General features: G+C 42.0%; 2 protein-coding genes across 5 annotated transcripts in view; one reads left to right on the forward strand and one right to left on the reverse strand.

Moving 5' to 3' along the window:
- Positions 1-9,479, forward strand: part of LOC114248787 (uncharacterized) — a 28,855-nt gene extending 19,376 nt beyond the window's left edge. For 2 of the 4 annotated variants that reach the window (XM_028182204.2, XM_028182205.2), the window contains exons 19-25: positions 996-1,062; positions 2,884-2,990; positions 3,332-3,369; positions 3,560-3,859; positions 5,326-5,404; positions 6,316-6,412; positions 6,906-9,479. In XM_028182204.2, the coding sequence (XP_028038005.2) occupies positions 996-1,062; positions 2,884-2,990; positions 3,332-3,369; positions 3,560-3,859; positions 5,326-5,404; positions 6,316-6,412; positions 6,906-9,312 (3,095 nt within the window). In that variant the 3' untranslated portion in view covers positions 9,313-9,479. The remainder of the gene's footprint in view (positions 1-995; positions 1,063-2,883; positions 2,991-3,331; positions 3,370-3,559; positions 3,860-5,325; positions 5,405-6,315; positions 6,413-6,905) is intronic. The other 2 variants (XM_028182206.2, XM_089732135.1) reach the window with 1 other exon arrangement.
- A 1,856-nt stretch (positions 9,480-11,335) lies between these two features.
- On the reverse strand, positions 11,336-18,098 carry Rbbp5 (retinoblastoma binding protein 5). The gene is made up of 11 exons (XM_028182163.2): positions 17,935-18,098; positions 17,830-17,855; positions 16,809-17,003; positions 16,392-16,598; positions 15,455-15,636; positions 14,849-14,968; positions 14,295-14,488; positions 13,756-13,931; positions 13,094-13,207; positions 12,344-12,464; positions 11,336-11,433 (listed from the first exon to the last, which is right to left on the reverse strand). Exons 1-11 carry the CDS (start codon positions 17,951-17,953, stop codon positions 11,357-11,359), a joined length of 1,431 nt encoding a protein of 476 aa, XP_028037964.1. The 5' UTR covers positions 17,954-18,098; the 3' UTR covers positions 11,336-11,356.
- Positions 18,099-20,818: the final 2,720 nt, after the last annotated feature.

Genomic DNA, 20,818 nt, shown 5'->3' on the forward strand with positions numbered 1-20,818 from the left:
TTTACACTAGAGTCATAAAACTATTTCAACAATTCATAATTAATATTATGCTAGCTGACCCGGCAGACTTCGTAGTGCCTCAATCGAAAAATAAAAGACCTAAACTTTTGTATAAAATAAACTTAAAACAAACAAAAGGAATCCGTCCGACGGGGGACACATCAAAGGGAATTTTTTTTTATTTAATTCCGAGCATTTTCATATTTATCTATCTTTTAAACCTTCTCTGGACTTCCACAAATAATTCAAGATAAAATTTAGCCAAATCGGTCCAGCCGTTCTCGAGTTTTAGCGAGACTAACGAACAGCAATGCGTATAGATTTCTAAAAGTAATAAAAAAAAGATGAAAAATTTAATCACAGGAAAACAAGACCTAGACCATTAGAAGCGGTATTTTATTTTTGTATACCCGAATATTGTGAAAAGTGATTTAAACCCAAGATGCAGGTTACGACAGTTCCGCTTCCTCCCGTCGATATATTGTCATGTTAGCTTCCGCCGTGCAGCCAACGAACTTGGTTTTAGTTCAAATTTAGCTTCGTCACTGAAATAATTGTAATAAGTAATGTTTCAAGTTTTCCATTATTCAACTTCATCTAAATCTAATCTATTAGAAAACTGATTGTGATCAATACAGTTTTGTAATTGCACTACTAGTATTCCAAACTAATATTATCAAAGTAAATCTGTCTTTTACTGTCCCAGTGCTGACCATGGGCCTCCGCTTACACGAGATATAGCTTAGCCAATGAACCAACTCGCTTTTAAAAAATTTTTTTTAAAGCCATTCTCCTACAAATACTAGATATACTTACGCAAGTTATACTCTATTGGATATTGCCATACGAAATTCTATTCTATTCTAGTTAAAGGATAAAAGTCTGACCGAGTCTCAATCTCATTGCTTTATCTTTTGTGTAAACATTTAAATTAGTTACAACTTTTATTTAGTCAAGTTAGGTATTAAGTCATGTTGTAACGGTGTTGTCCACAGGCGCGCAGCTGGCGGGCGGGGTGCGGGCGGCGCGGGGGCGCGGGGGGCGGGGCGCGCGCGGTTCCAGGTACACAACCAACTCAATGACGTCACAACGGACTGTAAATATGACGCGGATGACGTCACCGGCAACTACGTGTAACTCGATGACCCCTACGAGACACGTCAAACCGAAATGAGTCCGACGGATATTTTTTTTTTTACTGCTTACTTGGGTGGACGTGCTCACAGCCCACCTGGTGTTAAGTGGTTACTGGAGCCCATGGACATCTACAACGTAAATGTGTCACCCACCTTGAGATATAAGTTCGAAGGTCTCAAGTATAGTTACAACGGCTGCCCCACCCTTCAAACCGAAACGCGTTACTGTTTCACGGCAGAAATAAGCGGGGTGGTGGTATCTACCCGTGCGGACTCACAAGAGGTCCTACCACCAGTAAGTAGGATCATACTCCATCAAAGCCTGAAGTCGTCGTGGCCTAACGGATAAGACGTCCGGTACATTCGTGTTTAGCGATGCATCGGTGTTCGAATCCCGCTGGCGGGTACCAATTTTTGTAATGAAATACGTACTCAACAAATGTTCACGATTGATTTCCACGGTGAAGGAATAACATCGTGTAATAGAAATGAAACCCGCAAAATTATAATTTGCGTAATTACTGGTGGTAGGACCTCTTGTGAGTCCGCACGGGTAGGTACCACCACCCTGCCTATTTCTGCCGTGAAGCAGTAATGCGTTTCGGTTTGAAGGGTGGGGCAGCCGTTGTAACTATACTTGAGACCTTAGAACTTATATCTCAAGGTGGGTGGCGCATTTACGTTGTAGATGTCTATGGGCTCCAGTAACCACTTAACACCAGGTGGGCTGTGAGCTCGTCCACTCATCTAAGCAATAAAAAAAAAAAAAAAAAAAAAAAAAAAAAAAAAAAAAAAAAAAAAAAAAAAAAAAAAAAAAAAAAAAAAAAAAAAAAAGCCTGTGCAAGATATTCTGTTTAGAAGACGTTTAATTGCATACCAGACAGAGAGCGCACTATAGCGATCGATGACATTATTTGCTCTACTGGAAAGAGACATAGCATTGAGTTTCTATCTCCGTCAAAAGTTTCAAAGACTTTGTTCTTTAGAACATTATAATATATGACGGAGAGGTAGTTTTCATGGTGTTTCTAAAATGATTTGCTAGAATGTATTTGTGCGACAATAGTCACTCGTATTTACAGTAGAAAGTGGGGGTAGCTTAGCCATGAATTTTCTTGAATACCGTCTTAAACATATTATGTTGACATGCGTAATATTAAGGAAACAGTTAACTAGTTTTAGTTAATTAAATACTGACCTTGTGCCGACATATATATATATATATATATTTTTTGCTTAGATGGGTGGACGAGCTTACAGTCCACCTGGTGTTAAGTGGTTACTGGAGCCCATAGACATCTACAACGTAAATGCGCCACCCACCTTGAGATATAAGTTCTAAGGTCTCAGTATATTTACAACGGCTGCCCCACCCTTCAAACCGAAACGCATTACTGCTTCACGGCAGAAATAGGCAGGGTGGTGGAACCTACCCGTGCGTACTCACAAGAGGTCCTACCACCAGTAATTACGCAAATTATAATTTTGCGGGTATGATTTTATTACACGATGTTATTCCTTCACCGTGGAAGTCAATCGTGAACATTTGTTATGTACGTATTTCATATGAAAAATTGGTACCCGCCTGCGGGATTCGAACACCGGTGCATCGTTACATACGAATGCACCGGACGTCTTATCCTTTGGGCCACGATGATATATAATTGATCTATTGGTTTAAAGCTAATTTTCAGTGGACACAAGAATCTAAATATTATTACTATCGACTCTTTATGTACGTACTAAGTGTTGTGCGGCGCAGGGGCGCGGGGCGCGGGCGGCGGGGGCGCGGCGCGGCGGCGGACGCACACACGGACGAGGCGCTCGCCAAGCTCGTCGGCGTTAAGATCAAAGGTTCACTCATTCTATTTCTATTTATTCTATTTATCGGTCTATTTATGCCGCGAGGTAGTCGTGCCTTCTGTAGACAGCCGTGGTCTAGCCGGACGGATGACGGGTACTGACTCGTGTATACAGTTTCGCTATGTCATATACGTCACCTTATGCATTGTGCGCAACCCGATGAAAGAGTTCATAGCTAAACCATATCATAGTAACAGTCATCGTTCAAAGCGGTACCAATAACTGAGTGGCAGGAAAATGTTAAGATGATGATGGTGATGCCGTGCCGCATGTCTGTCTCGTATTTCTAGTGTGAATGAGATCGTCTATGTAATATCGTATTTACGTTACAGAGCTCGGCCAAGACGGAACACCGCTTCGACCGAATCAAGTAAGTCTTAATATCATATGTAATATCTCTATTATTTATTTCTACTGTTGATAGAGTAGAAATATGTAATACTCTAGACTATTCTGAAATTAATTGTTAGTGGTACGCTAACCTTTCGCGTCAACCACCGACTGGCCGAGGGCCGACGTTACCGCAATGTGTATAGTGCATGGAAATATTTCTAATACAGATTGAACGCGAGAGGAAGCGACAAGAACGCGAAGCGAAACAGGCCGAGAAAGAAGCGAAACGACTCGAGAGGTTACAGAAGAGAGAAGAAAAAGAGAAACTGAAAGAACAAAAAGCCAAGGAGAGGGAAGAGAAGAAACAAGCGAAACTAGCTCTACAAGAAAGTAAAAGGCTAAAGAAGGAGAATCAAATGAGCATGGGATACGGGATGCAGGTCGGGCCCGGCGCGCCCGACGTGCAGCGCATGGGCCCGTACGGCGCCGCGCCCGCCCCGCGCCCGCCCGCCCCGCCGCGCCTGCAGGTACGCCCCCCCAACACCCCCTACACACGGGGGCAGAACAGTACTGTATTGACAGTAACCAAGACGGAACAGTTAATAGCCCACCGGTCTATTTTTTCGAGACAGTTTGCTTCCCTCATCACCTTTCTCGCTTTTCTGTCTTGTGGGTGGACTCGTGTGACGCAAGAGTTTCTCGCCGGATCTTCTCAGTGGGTCGCGTTTCCGATCCGGTGGTAGATTCTGCGAAGCACTGCTCTTGCTAAGATCAGTGTTAGCAACACTCCGGTTTGAACTCCGTGAGCTCATCTGCACACGTTAGGGTGAAGCTGAAATAGCCTCTCAAGGTTATCAGCATAGGTAGGGAAAAAAAGGACAGGGACGTCTAAAGAGCAGGACACAGCGCGCGCGTGTTTCTACAGCAATTTTTAGTAAACGGCGAAAATATTGGCGTTGTCATGTGCGAAGTTCCATCGCTTCACTTGGATCGTCCCGAAAGCGTATTTCTTTTCCCGTGTACGCAAAATAAACACGGACTTGTGGCGTTCAATTGCGCGTGTGCTAATTACAAAACCCGTGCGCGATTGAAGGACACGCGCCTGGCATTGAACACCAGTTTGGAAAGGGACTTAGCGCAACAAATCCGTGCGTGTTTCAAGGCAGTATAATAATAATAAAGCTTTCTTTATTTCACACAAAATACTTAATTACAAACAATTTGAACATACATTAACGGTTTTTTTTTTTTTTTTTAATTTATTTATTAAAAAGTTAAAAAGTAAACATTAAAGTTTAAAAAGTTAATTAAGAAATTAGGTTTTTCTTATATTAATATAATTTTAATATTATTTACATTATTCAGGCAGTACTGCCTCATAATGTACACGGGAAGGGTACAATACGCGTCCCGACTATCCTAATCCTATGTTTAGACGATACTGTTCTTCCAAACCGTTCAGTCCTACTATTCTTGTAACGCCAGAATATTTCATTTCCATTAATTTAAACCTTTTTCTAAATTACTGGCAACGCCGTCTAGCGATTGTACGTGGCGCAGTGTGGAGAATTCGATACCTTTTTTTTTAATACACACAAATAAGTTCGGTTACTCGACACTGCAAGTCGTGACTGTGCGATTTTGTCTCGATTGTACGACGGCAAACTTTTCGCCTCACTGTTGTGTCCCCGTGTGAGACAGACATAACGATCCTATGTTTAGACGATGCTGTCCCTCCAAACCGTTCTGTCCTACTATTCTGCCCCACTGTTGTGTCCCCGTGTGAGACAGACATAACGATCCTATGTTTAGACGATGCTGTCCCTCCAAACCGTTCTGTCCTACTATTCTGCCCCACTGTTGTGTCCCCGTGTGAGACAGACATAACGATCCTATGTTTAGACGATGCTGTCCCTCCAAACCGTTCTGTCCTACTATTCTGCCCCACTGTTGTGTCCCCGTGTGAGACAGACAACGACATCTGGTCCGACAGGTCCGCGCGGAGTTGCGGGGCTTGCTGTCGGCCGAGGAGCGCCCCGCGCCGCTGCACGCGCACCCCTCGCTGTCCGAAGGTAACCTCGCGGTGATGTCCATGGAACTAATAAGAATAAGCGATCAAATTAAGGACGTTACGAGACGTCCCACCAGAATTTAACACTATATACTGGCGGTAGGACCTCTTGTGAGTCCGCGCGGGTAGGTACCACCGCCCTGCCCGTTTCTGCCGTGAAGCAGTAATGCGTTTCGGTTTGAGGGGTGGAGCAGCCGTTGTAACTATACTTAAGACCTTAGAACTTATATCACAAGGTGGGTGGTGTCCATTGTAAATATCTATGGGCTCCAGTAACCACTTAACACCAGATGGGCTGTGTGGTCGTCCACCCATCCAGACGATAAAAAAAAAATTGACGGCTTGCTGAAATTTAAATGATCATGTCCAGGTAATAAAAGTAATAGTGTCAATATGTGAAATCATTTAATTGAATAAACTCAAATGATTTCACATCCCAGTAGTTGGGACATCTTCAAATTATGATACAACTACAATTATTTACTGAAAATATATATGTCCGTAGGGACTGAGATGTTGTCTCTACAGAAAACTAACTTCAACACGAAACAAAATGACGGGCAGAGAATTGTTACCTGGACGATTCTCTTTAGTTCATTGATTCATCTCAATTGTCCTTCATGTTGTCTCTCTATATGCCTCCTGTTACGAAAAACAACCCTTAAGCTTTCTTAACACAAGCACGTCCTTTTTCTCCCTCAAAAAAGAAAATTCGTCATCGCCGCTCTGACGCATAAAAAAAAACGTCCGGCAAAGGAAATGCGGACTATAGAGCCAGAATGATTGGAATTAAATTGATTTGTCAAATCAATAGATGACGTGCACTTTTACAATTTATAAGCTGATCTATGTAGGTAGGTCGTGCAGCTTCGTAACACCGCGTTGTAGTAAATTACTTTAACATAATTACAGGTACATTGTCGGTGGCCGGCTCCCCGCAGCCGTTCAAGCCGGTGTCTGAAGAGCCCAGTGTTATTACGAGAATGCCGCATATGATAAACCAGTTTAGGTAATATTTTAATGACACTGAGATGTTGTACATGATCTATTTAAAAAAAAAACGAGAACACGTATTGCTATCTCTCTCTCTTTCTCGCCTTTTAAGTTACTTTTTTTTGAGACATTAAATACATAAAATCTCGTTTCGAAAAGTAAAAAGATCTCCTTTTTATCACCGCACCTCCTGCCATCGGAGCAGAGTTTAACCACATTATCTGGAACCGCTGTGTTCATCCACTGTGCGTTTCCAGAGGTCTTTTTTGCCACGTACCATTCGGCTATGGAATGAGCTCCCCTCCACGGTGTTTCCCGAGCGCTATGACATGTCCTTCTTCAAACGAGGCTTGTGGAGAGTATTAAGCGGTAGGCAACGGCTTGGCTCTGCTCCTGGCATTGCTGAAGTCCATGGGCGACGGTAACCACTCACCATCAGGTGGGCCGTATGCTCATCTGTCTACAAGGGCAGTAACAAAAATAAGATAACATTTGACGGTTGTGTGCAGGAACCAGATGATGTACGGAGGCGGCGGTCCCGCGTACGGTCCGCGCGGGCAGGGCGCGGTGTACATGCAGGGCGCCGCACGCTTCCCGCCGCGCTACTACCCGGGCCCCGCGCCCCCCGCCTACCTGCCGCCCCCCGGGCCCCTCAACTACGCGCGCGGCCCCCCGCACCCGATGCCGCCGCGACCGCTCGATGTCCGAGCTCCATCGCACAATTTGGAATCTCGAGTCCCGCCGCATCATTCTTCAGATACCCGCGTTCCTCCAAATCATGCTTCAGAACTACGCGGATCACCACATCGTGGTCCAGATTTACACGGACCTCCACATCGAGGCCCGGAAGCGCGTGGACCTCCACATCATGGCCCCGAAATGCGAGCCCTACCCAACCATGGACCCGAAATGCGCGGTCCCCCTAACCATGGACCCGAAATGCGCGGTCCCCTTAATCATGGACCCGAAATGAGAGGTCCACTTACTCATGGACCCGAAATGAGAAGTCCCTCTAATCACGGGCCCGAAATGAGAGGTCCTCCTAACCACGGGCCTGAAATGAGAGGTCTCCCTAACCACGGGCCTGAAATGAGAGGTCCCTCTAACCATGGGCCTGAAATGAGAGGTCCCCCTAACCATGGGCCTGAAATGAGAGGTCCCCTTAATCATGGACCTGAAATGAGAAGTCCACCTAATCATGGACCCGAAATGAGAAGTCCCCCTAATCATGGGCCCGAAATGAGAGGTCCCCCTAACCATGGGCCTGAAATGAGAGGTCTCCCCAACCACGGGCCTGAAATGAGAGGTCCCTCTAACCATGGGCCTGAAATGAGAGGTCCCCCTAACCATGGGCCTGAAATGAGAGGTCCCCCTAACCATGGGCCTGAAATGAGAGGTCCTCCTAACCATGGGCCTGAAATGAGAGGTCCTCCTAACCATAGGCCTGAAATGAGAGGTCCCCTTAATCATGGACCCGAAATGAGGGGTCCCCCTAATCATGGACCCGAAATGAGAGGTCCCCCTAATCATGGGCCCGAAATGCGACGTCCTCCTACCCTTGGTCTGGAAGTGCGCGTACGTCCACATCACGGTCATGAAGTACATGGACCTCCGCACCACGGGCCGGACGCTCGTGTTCCTCCACAACATGCATCAGATGCACGAGTGAATCAGCACCTGGGTCTAGATGTACGTTTGCCTCCGCATCTTAGTTCTGATGCCAGAGTACCGCCACATCACGGTCCAGATACTCGTGTACCTGCACAACACGCTCCAGACGTGCGAGCTCCTCATCATGGACCAGACCTACGTATACCTCCACATCTTGGCTCGGAGGAACGAGTGCCTTCACAACATGGTGCTGACTTAAGATTACCTCCACATCATGACCCAGAATCTCGTTTGCCTGTACAGCATGGGCCCGATACACGAATACCTCCACATCACGTCCCTGATACACGGATACTAGCACATCACGCCCTAGACTCAAGAATACCCCCACATCACGCTCCAGACTCAGGAATACCTCCACATCACCCTCCAGACTCAAGAATACCTGCACATCACGCTCCAGATTCATCAAGAGTTTCCTCACATCATATACCTGAATCACAGGTTCCTCCACTTCACGCTCCAGACGCCCGCGGCACCTCACATCAAACTCCAGAAGCACCGCTACCGACACACAGTGCCCCAGAATCTCGCGCGCCGCCGCACCACGCGCCATCCATACCGCTCCATCCGCTAGACTCGCGGGTTCCACCGCATCACTTAGACTCTCGCGTTTCTCCGCATTCAATGAACTCACGCGTGTCGCTGCACGCAATGGATTCCCGCATTCCACCCCATCATTTGGAATCGCGCATTCCACCAGTCCCGTCACCGCACGGACCTGGATTCAATCCGGCGAGACTCAGCGTGTCACCCGCGAATCAAAGCATGCAGACCACAAAATCGAGGAGTCCCTCCGCGGGGCCTAGACCCTCGACCCCTGGATCGGAAGCGTCTAAAAGCGCCGGACCTACGCCGCCGCCCGCCACGCTCGGGGCCCCCTCTCCTGCCGCGCCAGTCGTTGATCCCTTCATTCGGATAAAAGCCGAAGTTAAAACCGAACCGGAGTATCGGTCTCCAGTGGGATCACCGGCGCCGGCCTCGCCCGGACCAACGCCGGAGCCGCTGCGGCATCCTAAGATAAAACATACGGAGAACAAGGACCGGCGACCGCGACACCCGCTGGGCCCGTACGCGCCGCAGTACGGACCGTACGGGCCGTACGCGCCGGGGCCGCTGCCGCGCGGCTTCGTGCCGGAGTACGGCGCGCCGGTCCGGGCCGCGCCGCCGGACCCGGACGGCGGGGAGTTCGGCGGCCTCGTCAGCTACTTCTCGAGCCAGCACGAAGCTGACATCGACTCCTAGCGCGCGCGGCCTCCGAGTCTGCGTTGTATTATTTTTTGGTTATGTTATAAGTGAGATTTATTTATACACAAAAGGAGATAGGTACTTACTGGTATACTCTGTAATACGAATTTTATTAAAGAAAAAAGATATTACTATTATTTTGCAATTAAATGTTTTCTTCTGTATGTCGTTATTTATTTTAAACTACGATCAAGTATTTTTGCCCTATAAATTTAAATTTACATTGAACTTTTTATAATAGAATGAATTGTAGAAGACGAAGACTTTGTGGGAGTTAACGACGAAAGGAAGATCTTCCACCGAGCGGGTGATATTGCTCTGTAGACCGACGGTCCGAACACCGAATGTTTTTTTTTCCTCCGTTAGCTGATGGTCTTGAAAGATCATATCAGGTCACCGGGCGTGTAGGTAAGCTCAACGGGACTCAAACCTGCCGTTGTTGCTAACACAAACCCTAGTAAGAGCAGTGCTTCGCTGAATCTACCACCGGATCGGAAACGCGACCCACTGAGAAAATCCAGCGAGAAACTCAGTGGGCTGTGTCTGTGGGCTAATTTACTCGTCGAGCCCTTCATCGCAAGCGACGGGATCGACGAGAACGATGACCGGTGCTTGAGGTGCCTAAAAGCGCCGTCAGTGGATCGGGAGGATCCGAAATGACTTGTTTTGGGCGACGTCGACTGTTTACCATTCGGTCCGCAGGATTGGGAATGAGAATGTTGTTCTTTAGAACTTGGTATATATGGAAGCTTATCTTGAAAATGTCTTAAGCTAGATTCAAGCATTTGTCAAATATCTTGTGCTGTATGATGGCTACCCGCCATAACTAAATAGCCGTTATCTAACATTCTTCAAACAATATAAACCTTGGTTTTTATAATTTTTATTTTTTTAAGATTTTAATAAAAAAATTGATTTTTATAAGAAATTATTACACATTATTACACTTATTTCATTAGAAATATTAGTATATATCTGAAGGCGGGATTCGAACACCGCTACAGTAGTACTTTATTTAGGCCACGACTTCATAATACAATAAAATTTTATGAAAAAGAAATGGATTCCCGCCCAAAATAGTTGTTTTCGTCTCTAAACAGTTAAAGGAATCTAAGCTATTATTCCTATTTATATTATTTATGAGTTTTGTGGTTTTTAATCTGAGACTAATGTGTGATTAAGGAAAACAAAGGAATTTTTGGCGGGAACGCGAGGAGTGAAGTTGTGTGATTTGTTTTATTTTGTCTATTTAGTGTTTCTTCGGGTTTAAATGTGTAATAATGGTGGTTTATTAACTGTTTAATATCTGTGAAAGTGCACAAATGTGGGAAAATGAAATAAAGCCACTGGACGTAACTTCTCGGGATCCTCCAAAAAGTCCACTGAAAAAAACTTAGTAATTGACCACCATTTTACTGAAATTATATTTCATCCCAGTTGATTAATGTCTCAAATTAATCATCTTCATTTCATTTCACTCCATAATATCATTTTTCATAAAAATATGAATATAAATTTATTAAAATAAGACATAACTTAAAGGTCTCAGTTACCAGGTCATAAAATCCCTTAAAAAAAAAAGGAAAACAAGACTTTTCGGCGGGAACGCGAGGAGGGAAATTGTGTGATTTGTTTTATTTTGTCTATTTAGTGTTTCTTTAGGTTTAAATGTGTAATAACGGTGGTTTATTAACTGTTTAATATCTGTGAAAGTGCACAAATGTGGGAAAATGAAACAAAGCCGCTGGACGCAACTTTTCGGGATCTTCCAAAAAGTCCACTGAAAAAATCTTAGTAAATGACCACCATTTTACTAAGATTATATTTCATTCCATATCATCTCATTTCATTTAATTTCATCCCAGTTGATTAACGTCTCAAATTAATCATTTTCATTTCATTTCACTCCATATTATCATTTTTCATAAAAATAAGAATATAAATTAAAATAAGACATGACTTAAAGGTCTTAGTTACCAGGTCATAAAATCACTTAAAAAAGAAAGGAAAACAAAAGATATGCAAAATTTCTAAAATTTTATTATTTCCTCGGCCTGCCCGCTACTTTTTTATTTCCAGCAGCTTGTTTGTTTTTCCCTCCGAATGACAATGATTGTTCTGTAAAAACAAAATGAACACATCATTTTCTCACTTGCACTCACATCCGAACGTGCGATCCCCGCCCGAGACAGAAGCCGGGAGAGCCTACTTATTACTTACGGGATTACGGCCTATTTATTATAGTGTCCATTTTTATCTTATTGATACTTTAGTAATTGCGCAGTCCAGTGAGATTGTTATTAGGCACTAGCTGACCCGGCAGACTTCGTATCAATCGATAAATAAAAGACCTAAACTTTTGTATAAAATAAACTTAAAACAAACAAAAGGAATCCGTCCGACCGAAGACACATCAAAGAGAAAACAAAATTGTTATTTTTATTTAATTCATAATAATTTTCACATTTATCTACCTTTTAAACCTTTTCTGGACTTCCATAAATAATTCAAGACCAAAATTAGCCAAATCGGTCCAGCCGTTCTCGAGTTTTAGCGAGACTAACGAACAGCAATTCATTTTTATTTAAATAGATGATAGCTTTGCTTTTTATCCGTCCAGCATACAAAGTATAAACAAAGATTTCAGAGTTGCCATTTCAAGTTATTAAAACCAGTTGAATGACTCAGTGGTGCAGTAGTTAGCGACCTTGACTCTTGCGTCGAGGGTTGTGGGTTCGGTTCCGGCATCAGGCATACATTCGTGTGATCAACAAGTTTGTTTGCTCTTTGATGGGCGTTTATTATCTATAATTAAAAGTATGTATGTCTTGGATGCGGAAGGCGGAGGACCGCATTATGTGGAAGGCATTGGGGAAGGCCTATGTCCAGCAGTGGGCAGATAAAGGCTGATGATGATGATGATGATGTGGTATCCTAATGGAATCCTAATTTGGGGCCGGATGACCAACGTGATTTTTTTTAGTTATTTATTAATTATTATTATGAAAAAAGACATATATTTATTTACCAGGCGGGGGAATTTTCAGTGATATGTCGTAGGTTTTGCTTTTGGGCCTTTTTGCTGCAGGTTCCAATTTTTCTGGAGTTTCGGCTGGCGTGATCGTCTCCTGAGTCGCCGCCCAACCATCCTGGATAGCCAAACAGAATAAGTTCGATCAATGAAGATACTGAATACATTATAATTGTTTCCCAACGACTGGCAACTTTTCCACATATATCTTCGGATATTTTTTTATTATTTGCTTGTATTTCTCGGTAGACATCAAAATCTTGTTCACATAAAATATATTTTCGACTGAAGGTCGTTCGAGAAAGTTCCGTGCCATAAAAAACTAAGGTCAAATCAATATTCATGAAAAATATTGACGTCATTTCGGATCCTCCCGTTCCACTAACGGTGCTTTTAGATACCACAAGCACCGGTCATCGTTCTCGTCGAAGGGCTCGACGAGTACATTAACTCACAGACACAGCCCACTGAGTTTCTCGCCGGATCTTCTCAGTGGGTCGCGTTTCCTACCCGGTGGTAGATTCTGCGAAGCACTGCTCTTGCTTGGGATCGTGTTAGCCACATCGTCAGATTTGAGCCCCGTGAGCCGTATGGTCTCTCTAGACCACCAGCTTAGGTAGGAAAATAATAATATTTAAATCAATAAATTCCCTTCGCACTTGGGTAGCCGAGTGAGCGTTACGAGGCATTATTTAAATAGACACTTGACTATATCTTGTGCACAGAGAGCTCATCGGCGGCGCGTACCTCGGGGTCCTCGATCTCGGGGGCGGTGGGCAGGAACAGCAGCACGTTCTCGTCCTCACCCTCCTCGTCGGAGCTGCAGAAGGCCGCCACCGCTTCGCACGAAGTCACGTCTACCTGCGATTTTTTTTTTTTTTTTTTAGTTTAAGCGGTCTAATCCATTATGAACGGAACACAAAATAAGCTTGTTGGCGTTTGAAAGCACTGTTCAACTGAAGTTTTTACGCCTTTAACGAGTCTAATATACTATAACCACTTCATGTGAAGCATAACATCATCCATTGTATGAGGAACATGGTTTATTGAAATTAAAAAACTACCCCAGAAATTCGTTTGATTTCAAAAGAATAATATTAACGACCGCACTAAAACAATTCTTCTTCTTCATCGCTCTCTCACCGCTGAGGATCGCGACCACATAGACGAGCTCACAGCCCACCTGGTGCTAAGTGGTTACTGGAGCCCATAGACATCTACAACGTAAATGCGCCACACACTTTCAGAAATAAGTTTTTTTTTAATTGCACTTGTAGTCAGACGAGCATATAGCCCACCTGATTGACGGTGAGTGGTTGCCGTCGCCCATGGACTTCAGCAATGCCAGGGGCGGAGCCAAGCCGCTGCCTACAAGGGGATAATAGAGGGATAATGGCAAGTTGGACTACCTCGACTTCCTCGTCGTCCCTGGTGTCCCCGGCCTGGTCCACGGAGCGGTCCTCGTCCTCCACGTCGAACTCACTCTCCCGCTCCTCGTACTCCACGTTCTCGTCCAGCTCCTTGAAGTCGGGAGCGAACGCTGACCAGTTCTCGACTTGGTTCTGTGCCCATATCGATACCACACCTGGACGACGACAAACCTCACGTACATATACCACACAAACCAAGCTTACAGTATTATTTTACTGGTGGTAGGACCTCTTGTGAGTCCGCACGAGTAGGTACCACCACCCTGCCTATTTCTGCTGTGAAGCATTAATGCGTTTCGATTTGAAGGGTGGGGCAGCCGTTGTAACTATACTGAGACCTTAGGACTTATATCTCAAGGCGGGTGGCGCATTTACGTTGTAGATGTCTATGGGCTCCGGTAACCACTTAACACCAGGTGAGCAAGAATTTCGACCACTGGACGACCGTTTCTATCTTTTCTATGTTTACAAAATTACAATAAGTTTGTGCCAGGTTAAGCTTGTGTTAGCTCGCTCACCGGCGCTGATGCTGGCGATGATGGGGCGGATGGGGTGCCACACGACGTCCAGCAAGAGCTCCCCCTTGGTTCCGTGCAGGATCTTGACGAGGTTCCCTATCGACTTCTCCCAGATGTAGAGCGCGTGCTGTCGCGCGGACCCGGCGCAGATGTACTCGCCGTCGCCGGAGAAACAACATTTCTTCCACGTTGTTCTGGAACAAAAAGTTCACGTAAGCTTAACGGTAGGCAGCGGCTTCGCTCCGCCCCTGGCATTGCCGAAGTCCATGGGCGACGGTAACCGCTCACTATCAGGTGGGCCGTATGCGCACCTGCCTACACGGGCAATAACGGGCAATAAGTAAAAAAAAAACTTAAATTCGTTCATACATATAAACCGTTCATAGAGGAATAACATTACGAATATTTCCAAAATCAGTTGTCTTCGATATCGACCACTTTGGGAATCCCTGTTCTGGTTGTTCCCGACATCACAAGAGGAGGTCCTGACTTAGAGAGGCTGGACGTGGCACGTTCCTTGCTCCTAGATGACGTACACAGCCCACAACACTCACTTGTTGATGAGGTCCTGGAGTTTCTGTATGGGTTCGGGTTCACCGTTGACCCCGCACTGGAGCACCGTGTTGGTGTCGTACACCCGGATGACGCGGTCCGACGTGTTCACTAGGAAACAACTGAAACGTTTTAATTGTCTGAAACTATTTGTACAAAAAACGTAAATAATTATGAATATGTCATGTAAATAAGCGCTATGAAGTGAGAAGCGATCCAGTGTAAGATAATACACATCTTACAATGTAATGAACTGTGTATAGTGAATGGTATGCATTAGTGAAAACTGTACCGTTACTGATATTACTGTTGTTTTCATTCAGAGATGTATCTTTGATGGCACTAACATCTTCAACGACCCAAGGCCTATTGGGTACCGGTAGTGGTAGAGCCTATTATGAACCACAAAGGTTGGGGTTTTAATTCTGTTTATTTGTACTTTTCAAAACAAATAAGCAGATACACTTGCCTATTTGTGGGTTACGGTAGTAGTAATGGTAAAATAGTAGTAAGTAATTATGCAAATAGAAGTTCAATCTGTTTTTTTTTTTGTTGGATTGGTTTATGTCTCAAGTCAGTACTCTTTTTTAGGATGATATGATACTTACTCTCCCCTTCTAGCAAATTCGATGCTCTTGATACTAGTTGTACTGGATGTGCCTACAGTTATTTTAAAACTGGCTTTCACGGCCAACGTCTGTGAGTCAAGTATCAGTATTTTTCCTTTGGCATTCCCTGTATAAACATAGTCTCCTCTTCTGTTGAAGGAAGCCATTACATTTACATCGCCCTGAAATATGTGTCAAATTAATTTATACGATAATTTGTGAAATAGAAATTAAATAGTTATTTTATATGTAAAATAAGATTGCAATCACTGAAAATTAATTATTTCTGACAAAAAATCAGACAAGTGGAGTTAATTTTTCAATATGCCATATTATGAATCACCATTATTCAATCTTAAATAAAGAATCACTCAAAGAATCTGAATATAGCAGTTGTAACTGTAGCTAACTGGTAACTAATAATTTTATTGGCTAAATGCTAAATGCTGTAACACCAACAATCACTGGAGCAGACAGGTTTTTGAGTGGAGGCTATGTGGTGTGAAGTGTGACTGGCAAGAATGGATCTGGAGAGCCAAAGACCAGGCTCAGTGGTTTAACTTGCACATCCAGCAGTGGAAGATGGGCTGATGATGATAATGTTTGCTAAATTTGCTACTAAACTTATATTATTCAGAATCTAATAAAAACTAAAATATTAACCATACGGAAATGAAGGTAAAACTTTTGAATTCTGGTAATGAGACTAATTTAATCAACAAACAAAACCTAAAAATAATGGTTAGGTAGTATTTCCATGGTGATATGCCTATAATGTAAGAATTAATTAATATATAATCAGTAACAAGTAATCCCCCTGCTTCCTACCACTAGAACAGACTATATAATCTGTGGTATACTAGTATATAATCTATGCCATATATTGAATGCTACATGGCTTGATCTCACTATGCAACTAGAATATTCAACTACTTACATCTTCGTCTATAGGAAGTATTTTATGATCACCATCAGTATCGACCAGTAAGGCTGCATGTCTCATGGGACACACGAGAAATCTCTTGTCATTCCTCGGATCAAATTGCACACGTAATATTGAAGTAGGGAATCTGTACCTCTGTTCACACTCACCAGACAGTACATCCCATATGCATACATTATGATCTGTTGATGCTGATAATAGCTAGAAAAGATATATGTAACATAAGGGAGCGTAATTTAACAAAATGGATAAGGTAAAGGTCAGTTGACAACCACAGAATGCAATTGCCCATTGTCCAATAAATTCCATAGCCGCCTTTCCGACATCCATGGGAAAAGATGAAAAAGAGCTATACATAGATAGACAATTCACAAGATTTCAGTTTTGTAGCATCTCTATTGAATTAGTTACCTTTTTACAATTCCTTGACCAACTTAAGCTGCATACAGGGTACACATGAGCTGATATTGACTTTGCAATGCCCCGAGTCAGGAAATCCCAGATAAAAATCCTACCATCATTGCAGCCTACAGCCAGCAATGTGCCTCGTCTGTTGAATGCACAAGTTGAAGCCAGTGAAATTGAGTCAAGGGTACCATCGAATTCCTGAAATGATTTTCATTTGTAATAATAAATAATCATTGTTTTGGCTGTTCACCTGATGGAAAGTCATAGTTATCATCATAGACACCACAGTGCAACTTGCAAATTATCTAGTCTATTTTTCAGCTTTGCACCATCTCATTGCTAAGGGTTAACACTTATAAATACACACCATTAAACTGAACAAATAGATATTGCTATTGTTAGTTGTTTTACATGTTTTTGCATTATGTCTGGTATTGTTATTTTTTCAGTATTGTATAAATTTTCAGGATAAGCTTGAAGGTTATGTATTTATGTTATACTAGGCTCTGACACCTATCCTTGGGCCCGCGGTCTGCTCTCAACACCTGCAGATCGTTGAGTCTCACATAACCCGCGCGCTCCCTAGGCGCGGGGACATCGTAGGAGGTACGGCCCTCGGCCCGGAAAAAAAAAAGGCTCTGACACCTGCCTCATACTTTACTCATACCAGTCTACTTCTACTGTGAAGCAGTAATGCATTTCAATTCAAATGGTGAGGCAAACTTTATCATAAGGCATTTACGTTATGGATGTCTATGGACTCCAGTAACCACGTAACACCAAGTGAGCCGAGAGCTTGAATACGCCTCTGAGCAGTACTGCTACTCTAGCCAGAAAGCAACATGCGTCTGTCGGCACTAGAAAGTAAAAAGCAAAAAGGCAAACCGTTTTCTTCCATAAAATGAAATTGTTAATAGTGCCGAGTGAATAGTTTTAATTTCCAATTATGTGTATAATTGTACAGCTTTACTATGTTTATGAAATACAAGGTGGGATGAGATAAAAAAATATAGCCATTACTTACCTCAGGATAATTTTGTCCAAACGATTCTGAAAAACAATAAATTTGGTTTGTTTACTAACATAGATTTATCTCTAGTGAACCTCAAAAAAAAAATGTTATGCTCACCCAGTAACTCTAAATTCATTGTGTCTGCAAAAAAATTAGAAATAACCCAAGTTTTAATTTCCAATAAAATACTTTAGAGGGATTTCAGCATGTTGAAAACAATAAGCCTCGAAATTTCGCGTAAATATTTTATGGTATCGCGTACCGTACATACCGGTAAAATGGGGCGATTAGGGATTGAGAGGCGAATCGAGAAAAAACCGGGAAAATCTTTCGACGCTCAATATAAGTTTTATATTAGTTGCAAAATCTTCCATTTTTTCTAGTTTAATAGTAGAATGTTGAAAGTTCACAAAACAACTCTGAATATGCATGATAATAGCTGCTAACTTATAAAAAATCGCGTTTCAAATTAACTTTCTGTGGTGGTCATTATTTTAGTGCTAGAAACTTTGCTCTCTTTTATTTATTTGATAATAATAGAAGACGACTATGATTTATAAACGTTATTTAGTATTTGAACCAGCATATATATTAAAGGTAAGTCTCAGTTGTTATTGGTTTTAATGTATTTGATTAAATAAAAATACATGTAAAAATCTGTTGTTTTTGGGGATATTGGGGACGTCTTAGGTATAAATAACAACGAAAAAGGGGTCAATTGGGATGAGAATACGTGAAATGGAAACGACCTAAGTATAAATAGGTACAGGTTTGTAGGGTTGTCTATGTAGTTATAACAATATTTTTTAAATTTGTTGGTAAAAATCTGGTTTATTCGAAGCGAAATTGGGAATAAGTCTTTAGTTGACATAGATAAGCAATTTAATGTAAGTAAGTCGATTTTGCAGAGACATGTAACAAGATCAATGAAATCTCAAGGTGGACAAAAATGTCTAAGTAATACATAATAAAATATTTAATATTTGTTCAGAGTGGGGGTATTCATCTGATTAATCCATGGAATAACCGACACACCTAATCTCTTAACCCAGATAGAAATATCAGCCCCTAAGTACTTACCAAGAACGGAGAAATATAAACCGTTTCTAAGAAAGCCCACTATATATGTATATATATATTTAGTTGTTAATGCACTGTCGATTGCACTTATAATTGAGGTGATGTCTGCCATGTACTTTTGTCAGTTTTTCAATTTTTTTTATTGATGATCACTTTGTTGGTGCAACTAAATAAATAAATAAATTAAAACTATATATAAAAATAAAAGTAGTGCCAACCCTAGCAAATTTCTCATTTCATCCCAATTAACCGCAATTTTCGGGTAAATAGGGATTACACCTATTTTTGCATTTTTTGCTTAAACTGGAATGCTAGTTGCATAATTTTAAATTAGACAACAAAGATGCCCCCAAGACTCAATCATTTTGATCCTGATATAGCATTATATACATCAACAACTACCTTAAAATTGCTCATAAAGTTGGAATTTGTCCCTAATCGCCCCATTTTACGGTACATAAATTTACAATAATTACATAGCTAACATACATAAACAGTATTATTATTTTTTTGAGGGATTTTATGACCTGGTAACTGAGATCTTTAAGTCAGGTCTTATTTTAATTTATATTCATTTTTTTATGAAAAATGATATTATGAAGTGAAATGAAATGAAGATGATTAATTTGAGACATTAACCAACTGGGATGAAATTAAATGAAATGAAATGGGATGAAATATAATCTCAGTAAAATGGTGGTCATTTACTACTTTAATTATTTCAATGGACTTTTTGGAGGATCCCGAGAAGTTACGTCCAGCAGCTTTGTTTCATTTTCCCACATTTGTGCACTTTCACAGATATTAAACAGTTAATAAACCACCATTATTACACATTTAAACCCGAAGAAACACTAAATAAACAAAATAAAACAAATCACACAACTTCACTCCTCGGGTTCCCGCCATAAGTCACATAAACAAGTTTTTTTTTTTAAGAGATTTTATGACCTGGTAACTAAGACCTTTAAGTCATGTCTTATTTTACTTTATTTTCTTAATTTTATGAAAAATGATAATATGGAGTGAAATGAAATGAAGATGATTAATTTGAGACATTAATCAACTGGGATGAAATTTAATGAAATGAGATGATATGGGATGAAATATAATCGCAGTAAAATGGTGGTCATTTACTGAGATTTTTTCAGTGGACTTTTTGGAGGAACCCGAGAAGTTACGTCCAGCAGCTTTGTTTCATTTTCCCACATTTGTGCACACTCACAGATATTAAACAGTTAATAAACCACCATTATTACACATTTAAACCCGAAGAAACACTAAATAGACAAAATAAAACAAATCACACAACTTCACTCCTCGCGTTCCCGCCAAAAAGTCCACATAAACAAGTATTATACATAGATTATACACTCTCTAAGTTTTTTTTTTTTATTGCCTAGATAGGTGGACGAGCTCACAGCCCACCTGGTGTTAAGTAGTTACTGGAGCCCATAGACATCTACAACGTAAATGCGCCACCCACCTTGAGATATAAGTTCTAAGGTCTCAGTATAGTTACAACGGCTACCCCACCCTTCGAACCGAAACGCATTACTGCTTCACGGCGGAAATAGGCAGGGTGGTGGTACCTACCCGCGCGGACTCCCAAGAGGTCCTACCACCAGTGATTACGCAAATTATAATTTTGCGGGTTTGATTTTTATTACACGATGTTATTCCTTCACAGTGGAAGTCAATCGTGAACATTTGTGGAATACGTATTTCATTAGAAAAATTGGTACCCGCCTGCGGGATTCGAACACCGGTGCATCGCTACACACAAATGCACCGGACGTCTTATCCTTTAGGCCACGAAAACGACGTACCTTTAGCATTTAAAATATTTTTCATATGTGTAATGTTATGTAATTTTAGAGTAGGAATTGTCAATAAAGACAATTGAAATATTATTGACTTT

Source organism: Bombyx mandarina, chromosome 12, assembly GCF_030267445.1.
Source record: "Bombyx mandarina strain Sakado chromosome 12, ASM3026744v2".
In the NCBI taxonomy this organism is placed as follows: Eukaryota; Metazoa; Arthropoda; class Insecta; order Lepidoptera; family Bombycidae; genus Bombyx; species Bombyx mandarina.

Bases quoted from the DNA above. Each gene is read 5' to 3' on its own strand.
- Rbbp5 (XM_028182163.2), bottom strand. The intron at 17,004-17,829 runs GTAAGTAATGGC...AAATCATTTCAG, and splicing joins TTGGACAAAATTATCCTGAG to GAATTCGATGGTACCCTTGA. The intron at 12,465-13,093 runs GTACGCGCCGCC...TTGGCTATCCAG, and splicing joins CCGAGATCGAGGACCCCGAG to GATGGTTGGGCGGCGACTCA.